This window comes from Schistocerca piceifrons, chromosome 7 (genome assembly GCF_021461385.2).
Source record: "Schistocerca piceifrons isolate TAMUIC-IGC-003096 chromosome 7, iqSchPice1.1, whole genome shotgun sequence".
In the NCBI taxonomy this organism is placed as follows: Eukaryota; Metazoa; Arthropoda; class Insecta; order Orthoptera; family Acrididae; genus Schistocerca; species Schistocerca piceifrons.
This window is the reverse complement of record NC_060144.1, coordinates 84,475,471-84,502,026: the sequence shown is the minus strand read 5'-3', so window position 1 is coordinate 84,502,026 and position 26,556 is coordinate 84,475,471. Positions and strand designations below refer to the sequence as shown.

Sequence of the window (26,556 nt, the reverse complement as noted above, 5' to 3'; positions counted from 1 at the left end):
GCGTTTCAGTCCAGTACGACACTGCTGCTACGGTCGCAGGTTCGAATCGTTAGGTTAGTTAGATTTAAGTAGTTCTAAGTGTAGGGGACTGATCACCTCGGACCTTAAGTCCCATAGTGCTCAGAGCCATTGGAACCATTTGAAATTCTTTTTTTTGCTCCAGTTATGGACTACAATTTCTTTATGTATACCAGGATATTAATTTCATCCCGTAGTGGCCAACTTCAAACCTGACTAGACACAATTTGCTAGTCATATCGTTGCGGCTTACGTAAGAACGGGCCGCGCGATTGGAGTTGTCGTGTCACGAACTGTGCAGCCCCTCTCGCCGGAGTTTCGTGTCCTCCCTGGGGCATGGGTGTGTGTGTTGTTCTTAGCATAAATTAAAGTAGTGTGTAAGTCTAGGGACCTCAGCAATTGGTCCCTTAGGAATTCACACACGCATTTGTAATAATGGTACAGTCAAAACAATGATCTAAATAAGCTTCGTCAAGTACTACATGCAGAGTTGCTAACTCGATGAAGAAATTTGTTAGTCAGTAAGTTTCTTTATACAGTTAGCATGTCTATTACATGAGGTACCTATATTTTAAGTGTATACGACGAAGTTTATTTGCATCATTATTGTGAGAGTAGCGTTTTTACATGTCCCGCCTCGATATGATAAGAAAATAGCGTGCACTCAGGTCGGAAGATGGCCATTACGGGCTGAAATTAATAACCTATATACATTTCTTTTTATCCGTAACTGGGGAAAATATATAAATACACTACTGGCCATTAAAATTGCTACACAACGAAGATGACGTCCTACAGACACGAAATTTAATCGACAGGAAGAAGATGCTGTGATATGCAAATGATTAGCTTTTCAGAGCATTCACACAAGGTTGGCGCCGGTGGCGACACCTACAACGTGCTACATGAGGAAAGTTTCCAAGCGATTTCTCATATACAAACAGCAGTTGACCTGGTGAAACGTTGTTCTGATGCCTCGTGTAAGGAGGAGAAATGCGTACCATCACGTTTCCGACTTTGAGGAAGGTCGGATTGTAGCCTATCGCGATTGCGGTTTATCGTATCGTGACATTGCTGCTCGCGTTGGTCGAGATCCAATGTCTGTTAGCAGAATATGGAATCGGTGGGTTCAGGAGGGTAATACGGAACGCCGTGCTGGATCCCAACGGCCTCGTATCACTACCAGTCGAGATGACAGGCATCTTATCCGCATGGCTGTAACGGAGCGTGCAACCACGTCTCGATCTCTGAGTCAACAGAGGCGACGTTTGCAGGACAACAGCCATCTGCACGAACAGTTCGACGACGTTTGCAGCACCAGGGACTATCAGCTCGGAGACCATGGCTGCGGTTACTCTTGACGCTGCATCACAGACAGGATCGCCTGCGATGGTGTACTCAACGACGAACCTGGGTGCACGAATGGCAAACCGTCATTTTTACGGATGAATCCAGGTTCTGTTTACAGCATCGTGATCGTCGCATCCGTGTTTGGCGACATCGCGGTGAACGCACATTGGAAGCGTTTATTCGTCATCGCCATACTGGCGTATCACCCAGCGTGATGGTATGGGAAGGCTCTGGTTACACGTCTCGTTCACCTCTTGTTCGCATTGAAGGCACTTTGAACAGTGGACTTTACATTTCAGATGTGTTACGACCCGTGGCTCTACCCTTCATTCGATCCCTGCGAAACCCTACATTTCAGCAGGATAATGCACGACAGCAAGTTGCAGGTTCTGTACAGGCCTTTCTGAATACAGAAAATGTTCGACTGCTGACCTGACCAGCACATTCCCCAGATCTCTCACCAATTGAAAACGTCTGATCAATGGTGGCCGAGCAAGTGGCTCGTCACAATACGCCAGTCACTACTCTTGATGAAATGTGGTATCGTGTTGAAGCTGCATGGGCAGCTGTGCATGTACACGCCATCCGAGCTCTGTTTGACTCAACGCCCAGGCGTATCAAGGCCGTTATTACGGGCAGAGGTGGTTGTTCTGGATTCTGATTTCTCAGGCTCTGTGCACCCAAATTGCGTGAAAATGTAATCACATGTCAGTTCTAGTATAATATATCTGTCCAATGAATACCCATTTATCATCTGCATTTCTTCTTGGTGTAGCAATTTTAATGGCCAGTAGTGTATATTCCTAGATCACTGAGGAAAAATTGCAGCGGCTCTGTCGCAACTAGTGTTACGAGAAGACTCCTTTTGTAAGTAGCCTGTTTATGTGTCCGTATTTTGGCAGCGCGATGGACTGCATTAATAACTGACAGCTCTGTGCGCCCTCTGTAAGGGACTCTCTGTGGCTGGTCGGACTCGCAGTTGGAGGTGAATAGCCAGCAGTGATGGAGGTTCGACGTCTGAAGTGTTAGCGCGAGCGGACGGCCTGGACGTGTGTCCGTAATGGAGATTTAAGTGTAAGATTATTGATGATTATATAATGTTGTTGGAACTGGATGTCAGGGACGATTATATATATTTTTTGAACTGGATGTCACATTATTAAGGTAAAATTTGCTAAATACATTGTTTGCTTTGCAACAAAATCTTTCCTTTGCTAACCACATGCCTGTTAGTTGTTAGAGCCTACAGTAGTTTGAATCTTTTATCTAGCTGGCTGTATTCGTGTTTGCTGTATCGCTGTAGTTCGTGTAATGAAGATTTTCTGGGAGGTAAGTGACTTATGAAATGCTTGAGTTATTGTTAGGATTTCTCGTAATTCAGGGCCATTCCTTCGCGTTAATTATTTGAGCAGTCAGACTGCGTATCGTTGTATATTGTGGGTCATAAATGAATAGAATAACTTTGAGCTGTGTTTGTCAGGAATAATTCTGCAGCTCAGATGTGAAATGATAAAGACAAGCAAGGTGACAGTACGTTCAATTTCACTCAGCAGTTTCAGAATTAAATATATTAAGAAGTTTCAACTTCTCAGCTCTTTCAGTTTAAGTAAAAATATAATAAAGAAGTTCCATTGTGTCCCACATGAATACATCTCCCACCACCAGATATCCTACACGCTGACCACATATTCTACATTTTTCGTCAGATAGTTAATTAGGTATTTGCATATACTATACAGTAATTTCCATATTTCATAGTGGTGTGTCAGTGTACAGTTATAGTATTCGTTCCCATTGAAGCATGTGTCGACATGCTGATATGCTGAATATTCAAATGTCTTTCAGAATGAGCTTTATATATATAATGTCATACACATTCATACATTCTTCTATGGAGAAGAAACAATTGGAACTAGATATTCTTTCAGCTTGCGTTAGAGGTTAATTCTACATTTGTTAGATTATTCACATCACTGGGCATGTTATAAATTATTTTTAGGGTTGTGTACTTCACTACTTGCTTTGCCCCACGAAAGCTGAACGATGTAATGGCGATGGATGCTGTAAGACATTTCTCGTTCTGGTGTCTGCCTGTATGCGAAGGCTAATCTAAGAAACTACTAGATATGGTTTTCACTGACAGACTTATTCACGAAAAAGGTTTGCGTATACATGGTGAACCACCTAAAACGTGTACCGAAAATGCTGCGGAAAGGGAAGTGCTATTGATGTGGTGTTTCTACAGAATGGATTGGTAGTCAGGGGCCCATAATGTTAGCCAATAAACGGATTGTAATAATACCTAAAAGTGTATTTTTTGTGCAAACATACACTTTTTAAAAGGAACATTACCATACTAAAAGTATAGTAAATTAGAATGTCAGTGGTGTTTGTTGTAGGATTCTAGTGCGAGTTGGTTGTGAGATATCGTATTTTGGGGAAAGTTGGAAATTTGTGGTAAGGTCTTATGGGACCGAACTGCTGAGGTCATCGGTCCCTAAGCTCACGCACCACTTAATCTAACTTAGACTGAGGACAACACGTACACCCATGCCGGAGGGAGGACTCAAACGCCGGCCGCTATGGCCGAGCGGTTCTAGGCGCTTCAGTCCGGAACTGGGCTGCTGCTACCGTCGCAGGTTCGAATCCTGCCTCGGGTATGGATGTTTGTGATGTCCTTAGGTTAGTTTGGTTTCAGCAGTTTTAAGTCTAGGGGACTGATGACCTCAGATGTTAGGTCTCATAGCCTTCTTCTTTTTTTGAGGACTCGAACCTCCGACGTGGGGAGCCGCGCGGGCCGTGACAATGCGCCCTAGACGGCGCGGCTACCCCGTGCGGCTATTTTGAGGAGTCCCCACACCGACACTTGTACAATACCTGTGGTAGCACACAAAGTACAAAACAAGTGCGTACACTAGTCATGTGGATCGTGACCAGTAACGAGACAACTGACCATCACAAGTTGTGTTCAACATGAGCACCGGCAGCGACGGCACGCGCTCCCAGTCTAGGGTGGAAAGACTGGTGCACATGTGACTGCATTTCTGCAGAGACATCACAGAGTATATCGGTCTATATCATCGGGTGTAGTTGGTATGTTCTTCTAGACGACGTCTTTCAGTTTTCCCTACAGAAAAAAAGTCTACAGACGTCAAATCCGCGGAAGAGTCCGGTCAGAGTACAAATCCTCTGTGTGCAATCCAACGATTTAGAAAGAATTCGTGTAGGCACGCTGTAGTGCTACGTGCACTATGGGCTGGACAGCCATCATGTTGGTACCACAGGTTCCTCCTAGTCTGCAGAAGGTCTTCTAGCATCTGTGGAAGATGGTCCGTTAGTAGGCTGCGATACCTGTGTGCGTTCAGTGTTCCGTCTATGAAAAACAGGCCTATGAGCTGATGGTTCACTATCCCACACCATACACTTACACCCCAACGACGCTGACGTTCCACCTGACGAAACCAACGGGGACTGTCAAGAGACCAACAGTGCAGCTTTCGGCGGTTGACGTGGTCATGACTGGTAAATGCGGTCTTATCAAAAAGACAAGATACATGGTACATCTGGAGTAGCCTGTCTTAATGCCCATGTACAAAAGTTAACACGACTCACATAATCATTTCCATGGAGCTCTTGACGGAAATAAATGTGACAGGCATCGAATCCATATCGATGGGGAATGCGTGGGACACCTGCCTGACTCATGCGACTTCCTCGTGCGATTGCGCGGGAGCTAACGTGCAGATCAACAACAGCAGCAACACCATTATTTTCCCCCTATTCTCTCGTCACTTGTTTACTTCTGTTCCACTGTCTAGGTGTTACAGTACGACTTTCGCGTAACTGGCTGAAGAGGTTGATGAATAACTGCCGACATGGTTGATCTCTATTGGAGTATCTTGGCACACACACTCTACGAGAAAGAACTGCGTCCTTCCTACATTCTCCAGACACCATGAGCATTTCGGCTTTTTCTGCATTGGTAAATACGATTATCCGCTCACGACCTTTTGTTTGGAGTTTTCACACACTAAGTGACAAACAAGTCGCAGTGCACTTACGGAAGACACAAGCATACTGTAAGCAAGCATAATATCGTGTCAAGCAACTAACAAGGTTGAATGGCACAAATAACTGTCGGTGTGGAAACTTTTCAAAATACGATATCTCATAAACGAATCGCACTAGAATCCTGCAACAAACATTACAGACTTTCTAATTTACCCTAATTTTCGACTGTTAATATCAATGGGCGTTGTTCCATTTAAGAAAGTTTATGTTTGCACAAAAATACACTTACTAAGTATTATCACATTCTGTTTATTGGCTAACAATGCAAGCCCCTGACTACCAATCCGTACTGTGAAAACGACACATCAACAACACCTTCCATTTTCGCAATATCTGCGGTGATACTTTTAGGCTATTGACGCTATACGAGTATAGTGACTGACTCTTTTAGGAAGATACGCCCTCGTAATTGTAACAGGAAAACTAGACGGCAATACAGACCACCTCTCTTTTACCATTTGAGTTGGACGAAAAACTATGTGACGCTTTGGCTCTTAATGAATCAACCCGTCACAAAATGTGGTGCTCTTTTTTGGTTCTATTGCAATTCCCCTATTAATCTTACGTGGTAAGATCCCATTCTGACCAGTATACAAAGTATCGGTCGATCATCAGTTCTGCAAGCTTTCTCCTGGCTTCCGTTCGCACACACCCACATTTCGTGAATGGTACTATTTTCAGTGGTTGTTTGGCAATCACGCAATAAAACATTAACGAGTCTCCGTTTATTTATAAGTAATGCCAATAATTTAAATACACAGACACAAAGGAAATACGGATAAACACTGAAGCGCCAAAGGCGGTCGGCAACGCCTACACAAGACAAGTGTCTGGCGCAGTTGTTAGATGGTTTACTGCTGCAACAATCGCAGGTTATCAAAATCTAAATCAGTCTGAAAGTGGTATTGCAGTCGGTGCGCGAGCGATGGGACACAGCATCTCCGAAGCAGCATCCCGTACGACCATTTCACGAGTGTACCGTGAATATCAGCAATCCGGTACAGCATCAAATCTCCGACATCGCTGCTGCTGGGGAAAGATCATGCAAGAACGGGACCAACGACGATTGAAGAGGATAGATCAACGTGACAGAAATGCAATCCTTCCGCATATTGCTACAAATGCTGGGCCATCAACAAGTGTCAGCGTGCGAACCACTCAACGAAACATGATCGATATGGGCTTTCGGAGCCGAAGGCCCACTCGTGTGCCTTGATGACTGTACGACACAAAGCTTTACGCCTCGCCTGGACCCGTCAACACCGACATTGGACTGGAAACACGTTGCCTGGTCGGATGAGTCTCGTTTCAAATTGTATCAGCGGATGGACGAGTACGGATGTGGGGACAACCTCATGAAACCATGGACCCTGTATGTCAGCAGGGGACTGTTCAAGCTGGTGGAGGCTATGTAATGGTGTGGGGCGTGTGCAGCTGAGAGTGATATGAGACCCCTGATACGTCTGTATATGACTGATAGGTGGCACGTACGTCAGCATCCTGTCTGATCTCGGTCATCCTTCATTCATTCCGACGGACTTGGGCAATTCCAGCAGGACAATGCGACACCCTACACGTCCAGAATTGCTAAGAGTGGCTCCAGGAACACTCTTCTGCTTTTAAACACTTCCGCTGGCTACCAGACTCCCCAGACATGAACATTATTGAGCATAGCTGGGATGCCTTGCAAAGCGCTGTTCAGAAGAGATCTCCAGCCTCTCGTATTCTTACGGATTCATGGAGAGCCCTGCATGATTCATGACGTCAGTTCTCTCCAGCACTACTTCAGACATTAGTCGAGTCCATAACACGTCGTGTTGCAGCACTTCTGCGTTGTCGCGTGGGCGCTACACGATATTAGGCAGGTGTATCAGTTTCTTTGGCTCTTCGGTGTATATAAAACATTGTTGTTGCTCCACGATAAAATTTATTTTATAGTTCGTTATGAACCGGCTTTCGGCTTTCTTGAGCATCCTCCAGCATCTGCCGAAAGCCAGTTCATAACGAACTGTAAAATACATAACATTGTGAAATATGAATACTGTGTACTTACGTTTTCAATAAGTCTATGTTCCTCCAAGTACTGACTGAATATTGCATAGCGTAACTTTGTGAGACGCCTCAACATACTTTGTTCGAAGATTTCCTTTCGCTTTGAACAACATGTTGAGTTTTATTTGCTAGTAAGTCTTCAACCCAGTCACAAAGCTGGTGTTATATTCAGAAAGCTCTTATGTATTTCATTGAGTAACAGTGAGGAACTGTTTGGAGCGTCTCCAAGAAATCAAGGAATACGGTGTCAGTCTGTAATCCTGATCACCCATACACTGTAATGTATCTAACGTACGGCATAAGGTTTGTGTGAACTCTATGTTCCCCCCTTGAAGATCAATTTCTACAGAACGTAAGTTCAAGAAATTCGACTACAGGCTGATGTCACAGAATGTGCGCTAATATTACCGAAAAATTAAGGAGATATGAGATACAAGATTAGCAAGTGCGTCCAGTTATTGTCTGTTAGAGGAGCACAAACAAAATAAGAGTTAGTCGTGTTAGTTATTCAAAAAATTCACACGATAACCTACTGTAGCTCGTATCTGCAGGCGTGAAGCCGTTCTCTTCCAGCAAAGGTTTCTTTTTGTCTCGCTGTCCTGAAAGAAACAGAAACAACATTTTTAACCCTTACTTCAAACAGTGTCACTGATGTTGATGTCGTTTTATAGCTCCGTGAAAACTACTGAATACTAACTGATTATTACACATGATAATCCGAAGCCGAATAATTCTTCTCCTTGCGATTTAATGTACTTTACTTCTGACACCACTATAACAGCGTCTTTCCATACGCAGTATACAGAAAGCAACGTAAGCACGGAAGTGAATCTGTCGTGACAAAAATTTGTGGGAGACCGCCCTGCTTACCGAGTAGCGGCCTAACCATTAGACCATCTCTGCACGCTCCCAGACCCGATTTATTCGTTGTCACTGATGTTGGCACCCATTGTTTCCGTACAGTACAACCAAAGGCCCTCCGGTGGCGTATGTGGGGGTAGCATCACTGGAAAAACGAATCTGGGGACAGAGTGGCTTGGGCAGCCGTTTGCCTAGCACAAATTTTCATTTGTCACGACGTATTATCTGGATTTTACGTTCTGCATTTCTGAACAGTTTCAACTTACGGTATTTTACGGATTATAAGACGCACTTTTTTCTTCGAAAAATTGCCTCTAGAATTCATGTGTCTCTTATACTCGAAATGAATACAAAAATATCCGGTGTCTGATTTAAAATTCCCGCCCATCTTAAAAATAGCCATAAATTCCACGCCGCGGGAAACCTGTCTCTAACAAGATACGTATTAAAACAATGTCGAGCAGTTCCAGTTGATGTTCTGAGACACATCCGATATGCAGCTCTAACTAAAGATATTTTCCCAAACAGGTTAAAATATGCCATAATCAAGCCTCCCTACAAAAAAGGGGACACCACAGATGTCAATAATTACCGGCCAGTATCCTTGCTTACAGCATTTTCAAAAATCGCCGAGAAAGTAATGTCCTCAAGCGTGGTTAGCAATCACAACAGTAAAGGCATACTTAGTAAGTCACAGTTTGCATTTCGAAAATGGTGCTCTACTGAGACAGCAATATACAATTTCACTGCCAACATAATAGAGTCTTTAAATAGTGAAATGTCACCAATAGGAATTTTCTGTGATTTATCCAAAGCGATTGATTGTGTGAAGAATGACATTATGTTACAGGAATTACAATTCTGTGGTATAAATGGAACAGCATATGAGTGGTTTAAGTCATTTCTATGGAACAGGAAGAAAAAAGTTTCTTTATATGGTTGAATGTATTTAAGAAAGTTTCCCACTTCATCTAACTGGGGTGAAATTACATTACTTGTTCCACAGGGTTCGATCATGGCTCCCCTTCTGTTCTTGATATATGTGAATGACCTCCTTTCTTATCTGAAACAAGAAGCTAAACTGACACTGTTTGCTGATGATACAAGCTTCATTATCAATCCAGTAAAAGAAACTCCAATAGAAAATAATACAAATAATGTCTTTGGAAAAGTTATTGGTTGAAACTTCCTGGCAGATTAAAACTGTGTGCCCGACCGAGACTCGAACTCGGGACCTTTGCCTTTCGCGGGCAAGTGCTCTACCATCTGAGTTACCGAAGCACGACTCACGCCCGGTACTCACAGCTTTACTTCTGCCAGTATCTCGTCTCCCACCTTCCAAACTTTACAGAAGCTCTCCTGCGAACCTAGCAGAACTAGCACTCCTGAAAGAAAGGATATTGCGGAGACATGGCTTAGCCACAGCCTGGGGGATGTTTCCAGAATGAGATTTTCAATCTGCAGCGGAGTGTGCGCTGATTATGAAACGTCCTGGCAGATTAAAACTGTGTGCCCGACCGAGACTCGAACTCGGGACCTTTGCCTTTCGCGGGCAAATGCTCTACCATCTGAGCTACCGAAGCACGACTCACGCCCGGCACTCACAGCTTTACTTCTGCCAGGAAGTTTCATATCAGCGCACACTCCGCTGCAGAGTGAAAATCTCATTCTGGAAACATCCCCCAGGCTGTGGCTAAGCCATGTCTCCGCAATATCCTTTCTTTCAGGAGTGCTAGTTCTGCTAGGTTCGCAGGAGAGCTTCTGTAAAGTTTGGAAGGTGGGAGACGAGATACTGGCAGAAGTAAAGCTGTGAGTACCGGGCGTGAGTCGTGCTTCGGTAGCTCAGATGGTAGAGCACTTGCCCGCGAAAGGCAAAGGTCCCGAGTTCGAGTCTCGGTCGGGCACACAGTTTTAATCTCCCAGGAAGTTTCATATCAGCGCACCCTCCGCTGCAGAGTGAAAATCTCATTCTGGAAAGTTATTGGTTGGTTTTCTGCGAATGGGCTTGCTGTGGATTTTGAAAAAACACAGTTCTTCCAATTTTCTACTGCAAGGAGTACAGTTCCTTCAATAAATATAACATATCAATAGAAGTCAGTAGCCAAGGTGGAGTATACAAAGTTTTTGGGTGTGCCTGTAGACGAGAATCTTAATTGGAAAATTCAGTTTTTGGATCTCCTAAAGCGACTACGTTCAGCAACTTTTGCTATCAGAATAATTTGCTAATTTTGAGGATATAGAAACTAGCAAGCTCACATACTTTGCATGCTTTCACTCTCTGATATCATACAGAATAATATTTTGGGGTAACTCAACACTTAGGCACAAAGCATTCATTGCTCAAAAGAAAATGGTTAGAATAATGTGTGGGGCTCATAGTCGCACACCTTGTAGGCATCTGTATAAAAGGTTAGGAATTCTTACAACAACCTCACAGTACAATTACTCAGTAATGAAATTTGTTCTCAACAACATGGACCAGTGACATTCATGATTATAATACCAGAAGAAGGAAAGAGTTACACTATCCTCTAGTTAACCTATCTTTGGCATTGAAAGGGGTAAAACATGCTGTTGTAAAACTTTTCGGTAAATTACTAGATAAAATATAATGTCTGACAGACATCAGCAATAGTTTCAAAAATAAATTGAAATCGTATCTCCTTGACAACTCCTTCTATACCATAGATGAATTCTTGAATAGGAATAAATAAATCTATGGGTATAATATATGCATTTTGTGCCATTTAAGTGAATGAGGTACGTAATAAAAATTTTAAGCTTAAAAAGAAACCCTTGATTCATGTGTGTATTTCTTATGCACTTGACACGTTCCACATCATAAAGGTTACCGTGAGATTGATTAATGGAACACGTAACTAACTAACTAACTATATGACAACATTGGATTCAACTGGCAGCAGTAGTGCACCGATGCGACGAACATGATTTGCGGGGATTCATTGTCTCCCTCCCGCCCCGCCATCACAAACCCAGAACACTGCGTAGCCTATGATGTGTCATTGCAGTTTACGGTGCCAGTGAACTTGAATTGAAAGTGATTTGTATTATCGGTGACACTACAGTATTTTTGTTAGTAGCTAGTTTCGTAATGGAAAAAAAGGTATTAGCATTTGCAGAAAAAATGGAAACAGAGCAGCAGGGCGACATTTCGACCCTCCACCAACAGAAAAAAAAAAACGATTTGTGAGTGGAGGGCTAGTAAAGGACTGAAAAAAATGATGAAGACTAAATGCGTATAGGACTGAATGCAAAATGACCAACACTAGAATATGAAGTATTGAAATGGGTTCAAGAACACCGTCAAAATGGCATTGGAATGAACACAAAAACGATTGTTAGAGTAGATACACCAAGCAGCTGCTTATAGTAAGCAATCTTTATTTACGACAGACTGTTTCGGCTTAATCGGAATTTTCAAGTACGTCTAGATTGAAGTGACGTCCATATTGCGTCGTTAGTGGACTGTTTTGTAACTGTCACTTCTTTAATAAGATACTAAATAGTGTCAAGATGTTGAAATTAACTGTTAGTTACGACGTGACACCAGTTTTACAGTTCCACACCTACGACGCTTAAGCTAGCGCTACAGTGGAAACTTACCTGGCTTTAAGGGTGGAGTTGGTTGATGCTAAAGGTTTATGAAGCGTCATGCATTTAACATGCGAACCAAAACCAAACTATCGCAGAAAATGGAACAAGAGTATGCACAGAAAACGTTTTCCACTGCTTTATTATTCGACATCGAAAGAAAACTAGTATGGGCGTAAGTCCTCTGACATTTGGTGAGCCGAGTAACAGAACTATTGCCACGAAAGGTGCTAGAATTGTAACTATAAAAACAAGTGGACATGAAAAAATGTACTACACTGTTGTCCTTTCACATTGTGCTAACGGCACTAAACTTAATCTAATGGTCATTTTCAAGTGCAAAACAATGCCAAACCTTCTGAAATACCACCAGGTGTTTTCGTTCACGTACATAGGGGTTTATGGACGAGGCTGGTATGAAATTATAGACTAACAGGGTGTGGGAGAAGAGGAAAGGTGCTTTATTGAAGAAGAGTTCTCTTCTTGTGCTAAATCAGCTTAGTTGTCGTTTGAAAAATTCTGTGAGAGAGAACCGAGACAGTACGTCTAGATTGATGTGACGTCCATACTGCGTCGTTAGTGGACTGTTTTGTAACTGTCACTGCTTTAATAAGATACTAAATAGTGCCAAGATGTTGAAATTAAGTGTTAGTTACGACGTGACAGCAGTCTACAGAGCTGGCTGTTTTTCCGGCAAGACTTACTTCACAATTGCAACCTCTTGATGTCTCGATAAATAAACCATTTAAAGTGTATATTGGAGAGGAGTGGAACAAATGGATGATGGATGAAACCCATCATGAATTCACACCGTAGGAAGTTTTAAAACGACCTACAATCCAACAAGTGTGTCAGTGGATAAAAGAGTTGTGGAGAAGACATTATTGTTAAATCTTTCAAGAAGTAACGCTCTCGATGGCAATGAAGACCATCTTATATGTGAAGAGGACAACGATGACGACAAAGAGGAAGAGGAAGAAGAAGAAGAAGAGGAGGAAGAAGAAAGTTCAGATGACGATTTTCGGGGATTTTAAATGTCACTTCGATTTTATATACTACGAATTTTTATTAGTCTGGCTGTGCAAACTAACAATATTACATTTTATAGTCCTTAAAATACTGTCTATCATTTCACGTCATTACATCTTCGTCGATTTCGGGCCCACTGTCGCCATTCATTTCGTTTGAGTGAAAGCAGCTGGCAAACAAGCAGTCAGTCTTATAAATACGAAGAGAAGAATTCAGCCGCGGTGGAGCCCACCGTCACAATGGAAGTCGCACCACAGTAGCCAGAGTGTACCTTGAAAACAGTCGACTGCTGCCAGCTACTCCTGTGTTCGCGAACTCTACCAATGTCGTAACAACCATCCCGGCGAACTCTTGTTTCGCGCCTCGCTCAACTAACTTACGTGCGAAGGCTACAGAGCCTTCTCGAGAAAGCAGATATCTGGGAACAAGGAACAGGGTAATTTCTTATTAATGAAACGATTAAACTTCGAGAGAATCTAAAGTCTCGATAAACTTTCGCTCGTCTCGGAGTAGACTTGGGCAACTATATTTCGACTTTCAAGAGCGCTTGGAAGACAGAAAACGCATTCTGACTATCTCGATAGAGTCACTGTACGCGAAATGAGACTGCTTGGATGTACGGACGAGACCTGTCACCTTTCTATCGGATTATATTATAAATTTCAGTGTCATGGTCACGTGCTACTTCACTAAAATTTATTAACAGTTTCAGCTCTGCTGCCATCATCAGATATAGCTTTACAGCAGCGACATGCAATTGTGTAGCCAATACACTGTCTACACACCTCGGTGTCATTGCTGTATTCATTAGATATGATGATGTCTGCAAAGAAGAAGACGGGAATCAGTTTCCATCAGTACATTGACTGTGTGCCTGCCTATTACTGCTGTAATCATTACGATACGATATTGTTATTCCGAATTACGATGCAATGTGGATGTCCAAAGGAACAGGCAGTGCGGCGACTACAGCCGTTATGAGGTACATTAAATGTATTCGCAATTGCGAATATGGACAATGATCAGCTGTATAATGAAATGACGACACTGAAAAGATTTGTGCTGGACCGGTAGTCTAACCCCCGCCTTCCGCGAGCGGTCGCCTTAACTAACGTTAGGCCATCGTACATGACCCCCGGCCAGACTCGAACTTCCATATGTCGTCATCTCTGTGTCTACAAATTCTCGTGTATCCATTGTGTATATTCCCGTACAGGGTGCTTTAGACACGTGGTTGAAGACATATGGAAGTTAACGTGTGGCCGCGAGTCGTGATCGGTTAGCCTAATAGTTCGCCGGCACGGCAGATCAGCGTGTTCGGTCAGAGGGTTAGCTACCAAAAAAATCAATTGGCTCTAAGCACTATGGGACTTAACATCTGAAGTCATCAGTTCCCTAGAACTTAGAACTACTTAAACCTAACTAACCTAAGGACATCACACACATCCATGCCGAGGCAGGATTAGAACCTGCGACCGTAGCAGCAGCGCGGTTCCGGACTGAAGCGCCTAGAACCGCTCGGTCACAGCCGCCAGCTGCTTAGCTACCCTCTGTAATAAAAAACTGAGTCAACGGCTCAGCACTGAACTTGAACGGGTATCATGGGACATCCGCACCGAACAAATGCAACGAACAAAATCGAAAATAAAAAAATGCGAGTTTCGATTCCCGGTCCGGCACCCGGCACAAATTTTCGTTGTCTTCATTCCATTATACAGCTGATGGTTGTCCATATTCGCAATTGCGAATATATTTCATACTGCAATCGTTAGATCTTATCTACATCTACATCTACATGGATACTCTGCAAATCACATTTAAGTGCCTGGCAGAGGGTTCATCGAACCACCTTCACAATTCTATATTATTCCAATCTCGTATAGCGCGCGGAAAGAATGAACACCTATATCTTTCCGTACGAGCTCTGATTTCCCTTATTTTATCGTGGTGATCGTTCCTCTCTATGTAGGTCGGCGTCTACAAAATATATTTTCGCATTCGGAGGAGAAAGTTGGTGATTTCGTGACAAGAATCCGTCGCAACGAAAAACGCCTTTCTTTTAATGATTTCCAGCCCAAATCCTGTATCGTTTCTGTGACACTCTCTCCCATATTTCGCGATACTACAATATGTGGTGCCTTTCTTTGAACTTTTTCGATGTACTCCGTCAGTCCTGTCTGGTAAGGATCCCACACCGCGCAGCAGTATTCTAAAAGAGGACGGACAAGCGTAGTGCAGGCAGTCTCCATAATAGGTCTGTTATATTTTCTAAGTGTCCTGCCAATAAAACACAGCCTTTGGTTAGCCTTCTCCACAACATTTTCTATGTGTTCTTTCCAGTTTAAGTTGTAATACCTAGCTATTTAGTTGAATTTACGGCTTTTAGATCAGACTGATTTATCGTGTAACCGAAGTTTAACGGATACCTTTTAGCACTCATGTGGATGACCTTACACTTTTAGTTATTTAGGGTCAACTGTCACTTTTCGCACCATTCAGATATTTTTTCTAAATCGTTTTGCAGTTTGTTTTGATCTTCTGATGACTTTATTAGTCGATAAACGACACCGTCATCTGCGAAGAACCTAAGATGCTGCTCAGATTGTCTCCCAAATCGTTTATATAGATAAGGAACAGCAAAGGGCCTACAACACTGCCTTGGGGAACGCCTGAAATCACTTCAGTTTTACTCGATGCGTTTCCGTCAATTACTACGAACTGTGACCTCTCTGACAGGAAATCGCAAATCCAGTCACATAACTGAACGATATTCCATAAGCACGCAATTTCACTACGATGATAGTTGCAAAGACGATGGTTCAAATGGCTATGAGCACTATGGGACTCAACTGCTGTGGTCATAAGTCCCCTAGAACTTAGAACTACTTAAACCTAACTAACCTAAGGACATCACACACATCCATGCCCGAGGCAGGATTCGAACCTGCGACCGTAGCGGTTGTACGGTTCCAGACTGTAGCGCCTTTAACCGCTCGACCACTCCGGCCGGCGCAAAGACGAAAACGATAGTAAAATTTTAGTAAAGTACTATGTGAGCAAGACATTCACTTTCGTAATCTAATCCAAATCATAGTTATTCGGCACGTAGTCCAGAAATGAGATTAGTAGTAAAAGGAATCAAGTTCAAGACGAGTGGATCTGGAGAAAATGTCGATGGGCTCACCCTACTTGGACACCGAGTTTTCTGTTAGTCCTTCTCGCCGGTAAGTGCAGTTTGCTTTAGGCAGTCCTGGGGCTCGGACGTCTGTTTACGTCCCTGCCGCGGAGCTTCGGCGTAAGCGGTTGTTTACTTCGTGGTAGCCTTCGCTAGTGTTTGCACTTTGGAACTAGAATGGCTCATTCGTACCGACAATCTACTATCAAGATCAGCTTTAATAATGAATTTGCTCGACCGAAGGCATTTGAAGTAAAACGATTTATATGTGAAGAAATTAAAACTGAACCACAAGATATGGTTGGCATCCACTTCTCTATCGCAAGCAGTGTGGTCTACGTCAAACTGATCAACGACACGGTGTTCAAATAGTACTATGGGACTTAACATCTGAGGTCATCAGTCCCCTAGAACTTAGAACTACTTAAATCTAACTAACCTCAGGACATCACACACATCCATGCCCGAGGCAGGATTCGAACATGCGATAGTAGCGGTCGCGTGGTTCCAGGCAACACGACACGGTGTGTAACAAGATCGTACGCGACCATAAAGACGGACTTAAATTTAAACATTCAGACGGACATGTCGGAACGGTAGCTACTGATCACAGATGACTTGGATTGAGACCTGTGAGAGTATTTGAGCTACCATTGGAGGTTTCGGCTGAAATCGTGGTTAACGCGCTACAACCCTATGGTCGGGTACTTAGTCACATAGCAGAAAAATGGACAACCTTTACCACGTACCCGGTACTTAATGCTGTGCGACAAATACAGATCGAGCTGTCGAAACATGTGTCGTATTATGTCACAATTGGAGAGTGCAGAGCGATAGTCATTTATGACGGTCAGCCGAAAACTTGCTCAGGTTGTGGTCAAGAAGACCACGTTCGCTCAGTGTGTCTCCAATTGTACAAGTACCGACAAATGAATCTGTCGCAACACCTGCGGCGGCGCCTCTCCCTCTCACACATGCAAATGTGTTCCGGAAGGACGCCCCACGGAACATTCACAGCGCCCAACAGCTGGTCAGGCCAGTCGAAAAGCCGCCGACGGCGGATGACACGAGCATGGTGACGGGAGCGTCTTCCCCCACCGTTCAGCACCGACCGATACCGCCAATACAGAGGTCGGGTGAGCGAATGGTCATCGACAGTCGAATAGTGCCAACGGCTGCCTTCGCGTCCAACTACAGTGGTGACAGAGACCACATTCGCTCACATTCGGATACGGAAACGCACACGCGTAAGCGACGGTCTCCGAAATGGCGCAAGAAACGACGTCTAACCCCATCGGACGACTCCTTAATATCTTTATTAAAAATGAAACTCCTCCAGCTGTACTTAAGATTTCATATTTATTTGGGTACTAGTTTCGACGTTGCGTCAACGCCATCTTCAGGCCCGTACACTTTGATGATATCAATTGTGTGTGGCTGAGTACTGGAAGTCCGCGGTGAGACCAAGACGTGCTCCACATGGATTCATGCTGCAAAGACGAAACCAGTAGTAAAATTTCAGTAAAATACTATGTGACCAAGACATTCACTTTCATAATCTAATCCAAGTCACAGAACTTCGGGATGTAGACCAGAAATGAGATTAGCAGCAAAAGGAATCAAGTTCAAGAGAAATGGATCTGTCGAAAATGCCGATGATCTCACCCCACTTGGACACCCCGAGTTTTCTGTTACTCAATCTCGCCCAATAACTACACTACGGAACAGAATTAAAGGATCGCTTTTTCGAAAAACCGTAATTCTCACCCATTGGTACGTTTAAGTTTGAAATTTGGCTCAAAGGTGCGTACAACCGTTCTCTGTAACAGTAAAAATGTGTGGCGCCCTGCGACGAACCCTCGTGCTGGACGGCACTTCTAAAAGCAAGGTGTCAAGACGTGCGAAGACAAAGTCACAGTTCACAAGTCCACGTGACGTGTAAGGTGGGTTAATGGTGTCACACTGGCACCGCAGTCCTGTGAAACGCCACCGTCGATGAGTCACACGGTGGGAAGGTCGTCACAGGCCTTCTTACCCACATTTCACCCCACTTTTGACGCTTCTGCGGTGGAGGTTAGAACCGCCACGCCAGCATTGAAATCACGTGGTTTTCTTATGAGTGGCAGAAGAAAACATTACAGACACCGCCGCTCAGAATAGACACGAAAGCGCAGGATTAGCCGAGCGGTCTAGGGCACTGCAGTCGTGGACTGTGCGGCTGGTCCCGGCGGAGGTTCGAGTCCTCCCTCGGGCATGGGTGTGTGTGTTTGTCCTTAGGATAATTTAGGTTACCTAGTGTGTAGGCTTAGGGACTGATGACCTTAGCAGTTAAGTCCCGTAAGATTTAACACACACAATAGACACGAAAAGACCTCAAGAGGTGGCATAAACAACCTGAATGGAACCACCCCTTTCCCTGGGCCGTTGATTTCCACAGATTTTGCAGGCGAAGACGAGACTCCACGGTGCGATGACCAACAGTAAGACACTCTTCACGATCTTTGACTCTGCTGACAGCCTTTGGCGTTTCAGACTTTCTCTAGGGACGCTGTGAGGCTGCTTCATCATCGAACATGATCGTTTTTGACCGCGAAATGTGTGGGAACCAATGCCCCAGGGAACACGGTGGTTTCATTGACGCCCTTTAATGCCCCCCCCCCTTCCCGCGGCCTTTTCGTGCCGACTTTGAGCGGTGGTTTGTACGGAATGTTTTCCTCGTCCACTCATAGGAGAACTACGTGAATTCAGCGCTGAACGTCGCGGTGCTAAACTCCATCGCAGAGGCATCAAAATAGGTTCAAAATGGTTCAAATGGCTCTGAGCACTATGGGACTTCACTTCTGCGGTCATCAGTCCCCTAGAACTTAGAACTACTTAAACCTAACTAACCTAAGGACATCACACACATCCATGCCGGAGGCAGGATTCGAACCTGCGACCCTAGCGGTAGCGCGGTTTCAGACTGTAGCGCCTAGAACCGCTCGGCCACTCCGGCCGGCTCCATTAAACAGTTTGCTACTATTCTGTATACACACAAGAGGTAAATTGTCTTTATTTTCTGTTCCGCCTGTTGCTGTAATTTTAACGGCCAGCAGTGTATTTCGTTGTAGCTAGTCATTCGGTCTCTGGGTTCACTCACGCGTGGACGGCTGTCTAGTTCACTTCGTACTGCAGATCTCTTCAAGTCACCGATTAACGGTGCACAGTGGTAAGACGATGGGATTGTATCCGAGTGGACAGTGGTTCAAATCCCCGTCTGGACGTGCGGGTTTAGGTTTCTCGTGGTATCCTAGTTCCTGTGGGCTTGAGGCGAATGCCGGTTTGATTCCTTTGAAATGGCCTATCTTTCCCCGACCGAGCTTGTGCTCCGCCTCTGATAACACAGTCGTCGGAGAGTCGTTCCGCCCTAATCATCTTCGTTTCCGTCCGCCTCAATAGCTGAGTGGTCAGCGTGACAGATTGCAGTCCTACGGGCCCGAGTTCGATTCCCGGCTGGGTCGGGGATTTTTTCCGCTCAGTGACTGGGTGTTGTGATGTCTTCATCATCATTTCATCCCCATCCGGCCAGCGGGTCGCCCAATGTGGCGTCGAATGTAATAAGACCTGCTCCAAGGTGGGAGAACCTGTCCCGTAAGGGGCCTCCCGGCCAATGGCGCCAAACGCTCATTTCCATCTTCGTTTCCAGCATACATCGTCAGTGTTAAGCCGGTAACAGGAGACGAGAAACGAATGACGGCGCGGTCAGAGATCTTTATTGTCTATCATAGCCGGAACGTGAAAGTTCCAATAACACGCCGATTCGTGTGCGCCTACGTTGTCATTGGTCTTTTCACACGTGAGGTACAATGTGCAGTGTCGATGTGTGACGGCGCGTTTATTCATCTGTTAGTCGAATATTCCGCACTCAACAAGCTGTGACGATGAACGAGGAGACTGCAAGTCCCGCTCGCTGTTAAAAGCGAGGCGGGGTTCCGCATTCGTTGACGGAACTGTATGTAACGTGTCGCATTTATCACAATCACAGGCGAGTCGCAGCAAGCTATTACGAACGCGTTCAGCGTGCGTCAGTAGAGTTTTCGGTCAGGAACGAACAGTTAGACGTAAGAAGAGTCCAAGTGCTCATTTGCATGAGCGTGCCAATTCGCAAACGTTTGAAATGGTCTCCACAGTGCCTTTACCCCTAAATTTAACATTTAACTTACAAAAGAAGCACAAGGGATTTGCAGATCTCCTTGATACGAAACGCCTTATTTGTTACGCCCAAACTCGTTTCAACAATGCTTTTAATTGAGTTCTTTCTTATGTTTTGACACTAAAATGCTGCGCGATGTCTCTTTTCAAGCAGTATTCCATTAATTATTCTCGATTTGCTTCTGTCCAGTGTGAGTCATTACCACTGTACACAAACCGTAGACACTTACTACATTGTGTTTATCCGTCCTTTATCTTCTCGTTTTTTGGAACTATAAGCACAAGAATCGAAATAAAGAACGAGGAACATTTGGTAACAACTAGCTGCGACATAGTCGCGTATATGAACAGTGATCCAATACTGTCAAATGCTTTTTATTCCAGTCTTTGATCACAATATCAATTCTTTTGACGATGACCGGTTTCAGTCAGTAATGACCATCCTCAGATCTTTTCTACACCATTACAGTCATATTACTTGAGAACATGGTGTAGAAAAGATCTGAGGATGGTCATTACTGACGGAAACCGGGCATCGTCAAAAGAATTGATATTGTGATCAAAGGCTGGAATAAAAAACATTTGATTTGCTAACAACTTTGTGATAGGGCCGGTGGACCACACGAAGCCACTACTTTATTCTTCTCCTAAGCTGTCATTCTATGGTGAAACGCGTGTAATGTGCGGCTGGCATCTTCCTCCTGCTCATTAATGTCGACTTTCGAAACCGTGGCTCTATTTCACGTTCAGCTAGAACCTCAATTGCCCTTAGGAAACTATCAAAATTCCAACTCCAGAAAGGACAGAAAACAACGAAAGTTTACCTGTTGTGCGTATACAACATAGAGAGTGCTAAATTTTTGAGTAGTACACAGAGGTGCCGCATTTGTCAGGAGCTATGGTTTTGACCAGGCTGGACATCGGGTCGAACTGATCTTGGGTGACAGATATGGGTTCGTCATTCCATGCTGCCTCAATTCTACGCCAGACTTGATCACTCGCAGCAGACGGCCAATGCCGGCGTGCCAACCTCTCGGCAAGCCAGATGTCTAAGTGGGTGAGAGATCTGGAAAGCATTCTGGGCACGGCAACAGTACCGAGCTAGGTCAAGACAGCACGGGCAACATACGGTCTTGCATTATCTTGTTGAAAGATAACGTAACGCAGACATTGATGGTAGGGCACAGCCACCTGACCTAACACGTAAGAAATTTAATGCCTGTTGTCCAAATTATTCGTTTTGCGAAATGGTGGACCACGCGAAGCCAAAGGGATCGTGGCGTCACTCTTCAACGATATGTTGCAATCTATCAGCAGTTCCAAGTTATCTAAAACTGTCGCCTGCAACGCGGTTTGCGTTTACAGTGCTTTACACTAACTGTAATCATAACAGAGTGAGTCAGTAGCGTAAATGAAGAGTTGCATTGAGTCACAGTTTCACTTGCCGATTTCCATTACCTAAAGTACATACAAGGAAGAATAGAAATGAAAGAGATTAAAGGTTATAGCCGAGCGCGAATTAGGTGAAGAACAGATGGGACAAGAGATGCAATTCTTTTAATTAAACAAATAATAGAACAACAGAGAGAGTGTAATACGGAAACACATTTAGCATTTATTGATTTTATTAAGAAATACAATAATGTTGATAAAGGAAAACAGAGCGGTTTTAGAAAGCCGCGTGGGATTAGCCGAGCGGTCTATGGCGCTGCAGTCATGGACTGTCTGGCTGGTCCCGGCGGAGGTTCGAGTCCTCCCTCGGGCATGGGTGTATGTGTTTGTCCTTAGGATAGTTTAGGTTAAGTAGTGTGTAAGCTTAGGGACTGATGACCTTAGCAGTTAAGTCCCATAAGATTTCACACACATTTTGAACATTTTAGAACGGTTTTAGAAAGCATCGCTCGTGCGAAACTCAGCTTCCCCTTTTCTGACGTGATATACTGCAAACTATGGATGAAGAGTAACAGGCAGATTTCATATTTCTAGATTTCCGAAAAGCATTTGACACACTGCCCCATTGCAGCCTGTTAACGATGGTACGAGCATATGGAAAACGCTCACGGTCGTGAGTGGCTCGAAGACTTCTCAAGTAATACAATCCAGTATTTTGTCCTCGACATGCAGTGTTCATCAGAGACAAGTGTATCATCAGGGATGCCCCACGGAAATGTGATAGAACCGCTGTTGTTCTCTGTATACATAAATGATTTGGCAGATAGGGTGGGCAGCATTATGCGGTTGTTTGCTGATGGTGCTGTGGTGCCGAAGTTGAGTGTCTGTGGGAAGGTACAAGGTATCTTAGACAAAATTTATTGATGGCAAGGTGAATGGCAGTTATCTCAATGTGGAAAAATGTAAGTTAATGCGGATGAGTAGGAGCAACAAACCAGTAACGTTCACATACAGTATTACTAGCGTCCTGCTTGACACAGTCAAGTCGTTTAAATATCAGAGCGTAATCTTGCAAAGTGATACGAAATGAGTATGTGGTAGGGAAGGCGAATGGTCAACTTTGGTTTATTGGGAGAATTTTAGGAAAGAGTGGTTCACCTGTAAAGGAGACCACATATAGGACGCTGCTGCGACCTATTCTTGGGTACTGCTCAAGTGTTTGGGATCCATACCAGGTCGGACTGAAGGAAGACATTAAAGCAATTCAAAAGTGGGCTGCTAGATTTGTTACTGGTAGGTTCAAACAACACGTATTACACAGATGCTTTGGAAACTCGAATGGGTATCACTGCAGGGTACAGGGAAGGCAGCTCTCTTTTCGAGAAAAATTACTGAGATAATTTAGAGAACTGGCATTTGAAGCTGAATTACACATGATTCTACTGCTGCCAGCATATATTGGACGTAACGACCACAAAGATAAGATATGAGGAATTAGGGCTCATATGGAGGCATATAAAGTTGTCTTTGCCTTGCTCTTTTTTCGAGTGGAACAGGAAAGGAAATGACCAGTAATGGTACAGGGTACCCTCCACCACATACTGAATGGTGGTTTGCGGAGTATCTATGTAGGTGTAAATATAGATATAGAAACAGTGGAGAATTATGAGAACAAGAGGGGATTCACAACATATAATAAACATTTTTAAGAGTGTGTACACAACCACATATAAAAGTGGATATGTGTGTGTGATCTACATTCCCTTTTAAATCACTGGGTTGGTTTCTGTCAAATTTGGTAAACTTACTACTTATAGTCTTCCAAGAAATACTGTCAGTGTTAGAACCACATAGCTCCAATAGGGGTGGATTTGTGGTGAAAATGTTGGGTAGCACTTGACATCTAGGCTGCTCTGCATGACAGGCATGTTGTGTGGGATGTATCAGAAGGCATTCAAGGGGCTAAATGTGCAAATGGGCATGGCTGAGCAGAGAGTGGGGAAGATGGACAGGTAAAGGTGGAAGGATGAGATGAACAAAGAGAGAAGGGGAGGAGTTGATGAACAAACAGAGAGGAAGGAGAAGAAGATGGATAGAGACAGGGTGAAGGAGGACAAAGAGAGGGAAGGAGGAGATGTCAGAGAGAAGGGGGAGGATGAGGAGGGGTAAGATTTAGTTGAAAAATAGTGAGGGGTAGTGTACAGATGGAAAAGGAAAATTGGAGAACAGGAGACGAACAATGGGGGGGGGGGGGGAGAGAAGCAGATAGACAGAGAGGGGGAGAAGGAGATGAAAAGAGATAGGGAGAGGAGGAGACAGCCAGAGAGAGAGAGAGAGGGAGGGAGGGAGAAAGAGAGAGAGAGAGGGAAGGAGGAGATATGTGCAATATATGTGCTGGATACATACATAGGCAAAGCCACTCGTAAGAGGCTAATTTTGGATATGAATGATACTATGCCACTGCCTATAACTAAAAACAAATGATGAAGACAAAGGTACAGGTTTTCACCAACGCTTCTTAACTTTGATTTCGATGATGCAATCTAAGAATGAAAGGACATTTTTAGGGGGAAATAAGATTAACACTAATTTTTCCTTGAATTGCTTTCATATGCAGGAGGTGCCACATTGCTGGCCGAGAATGAAGATTACCTACAAACAGGATCGTATTCACTGGCTAAGGTTTGTGAAGAGCAATATTTGACGATTTCAGAAAAGAAGACGAAATCAGCAGCTTTTAGGAAAACACCCTCTATGGACAAGCACAGTGATTAATAACACAAGAATAGAACAGGTCAAATATTTAACTATGTAGGTTGCGACATCACATCTGAATATGACGAAGATGTATTTATCAAAGTTTGGGTATATATGTGAAGATGTCTAAAAAATAAAACGAGGAGAGGCATGAGGCTGAAGTGTTATAGGACACTGGAAATCCCAGTGCTTGTTCATGGAAGTGAATCGGCGGTTTTAAAATAAACACCAGGGAAGTAGCATACATACAAAAGAGGGAGGTTTCTAAGAGCAGTATGGGGATGCATGAGCCCTGACAGATTTCGGAATGTGGAAGACAGGAAAGAACTGAATATATTTAATACAGTCAATAAAATGCAAGAAATCGGGAGAAACTGGAGCTAACACCTCGAAAGTATGACCGGAGGAGGACTGCCTCTCCAGATAAGAAGACGTAATGGAGCTGGGAGAAGGAGCCAAGGAAGACTGAGGAAGCGATAGGTAGCATAACAGAGAAAAAAAAATGCCTAAAGCTTGAAGTGAAGTTGGTGTGAAAGTTGTTTTTTCTTATACAGTACGAAGGTAGCACCCACCAGTGTGCGTTGCAGCACGATGTCCCTAAATCCATTAGAAGAATCTGCCGGTGAGCAGTGGAGCTGTGCCGCTGGAGAGGTCTGCCTTAGTTCGCGGTCTGCACGCTAAGCTGGCACGTGTCACGGGCTAGTGGGGCAGGGACGGCCCGCCGTCTATTATGGATGGCGGAGACTCTACAAGCAGAGGCAGCCCTGGCGCATCCCCCCGGGTCGTCCATATTGCAGCCGCGCTGCCCTGTCCCGAGCTGTGGCTCCTAGTGTCTGCCGCCGTACTCCCCCCCTCCCCCCCCCCCCACCTCCCCCCCCCCACACCAGCTTAACCCGTCTCTCGCCGTCTATGACACTCCCCCTACATTATTCCCCCTCCAGCCATAAAAGCAGCCAAGCGCATCATCTGCATAGTCGCTTCGTCACACGAGCTATTCAGCTCTGCACACTACATGCACATTCCTTTGCGTCCCTCAATACCATCTAGACGTGACACACTGCGACATGTATCCGGGAAGTAAATACCATAAGCGTGTGTGTATGTTCCTTTTCTTTTTTGAGTTGACGTTTTGCAGAAGTAATTCTAATTTCACTGTATTGTACTCTCTCTCTCTCTCTCTCTCTCTCTCTCTCTCTCTCTCTCTCTCTCTCTCACACACACACACACACACACACACACACACACACACACACAAACAGACACTACTGTATTTCTCCAGTTTCCGCCATCGAGGAAGCCCTCGAATCATGGGACCAGTTTCTATACAGTATGGCTAATAGTAACTCTTCAGTTTCTCCTGGCGTAGATGATGAGAAACTAGTTCAAGTGTGTACGGTCGGATTTCAGTATACAAAGTTTCGACTATCCGCCACATTGACACCATCAGTTAGGATGGTGAACTGACTGCCGATGGGCGGGCACCGGGCTTTTGCCCACGTAGACTATCCCAGTTGCTTTTTGTGCCCAGCATGCATCTGTTCCGTCAGCAGTTCACGCTGGGAGTGTGTCCTGAATTCAGTTCTTGGTTCGAGCCCACAGACGGATCCAATGACCAGCGTGGCCGTTATATGCCCTGCATGCGTCAAGACCTGAGACACGCTGTCCAATGGAATCGTCTCTAGGCGCACACCTGAGGTTTGCAGCACGTAACCTGTTAATTTACTGTATTGAATATTTACACCGACAACGATACTTCACCTCTAAAATTGACGTCTTCCTCCTAGATACGTCATGTAACACGCAACTTCTTCAATGAAAGGCACAGATGAACCGAACTTGATGCCACCTCAGGGCAGAAGGTAGTTTCGGATATCTTTCAGATTCCAGCGACTTGATAAGCTGTCTTTTACAATTCTACCCAATAAAACTGCAACACAGAGGGTGATGAAAAAAATAATGAAGATTTACTTACGATGGAAATAACATGGAATGTAGGGTAACAAAAAAATGAAGAATTAAGAGACCAAACACCACATCATCTTCGAAGT

At 44.3% G+C, this 26,556-nt stretch overlaps 1 protein-coding gene and 1 non-coding gene across 2 annotated transcripts in view; both read right to left on the bottom strand.

Moving 5' to 3' along the window:
• LOC124805452 overlaps positions 1-26,556 on the bottom strand; it is a gene marked incomplete at its 5' end in the record, with an annotated part of 688,368 nt that overhangs the window by 350,965 nt on the left and 310,847 nt on the right. Inside the window, one exon of the mRNA XM_047266014.1 lies at positions 8,025-8,090. Within this exon, the coding sequence (XP_047121970.1) occupies positions 8,025-8,090 (66 nt within the window). The remainder of the gene's footprint in view (positions 1-8,024; positions 8,091-26,556) is intronic.
• On the bottom strand, positions 19,080-19,163 carry Trnaf-gaa. The gene is given in 2 exon segments: positions 19,080-19,114; positions 19,124-19,163. It is a non-coding gene; the product is annotated as a tRNA-Phe (tRNA).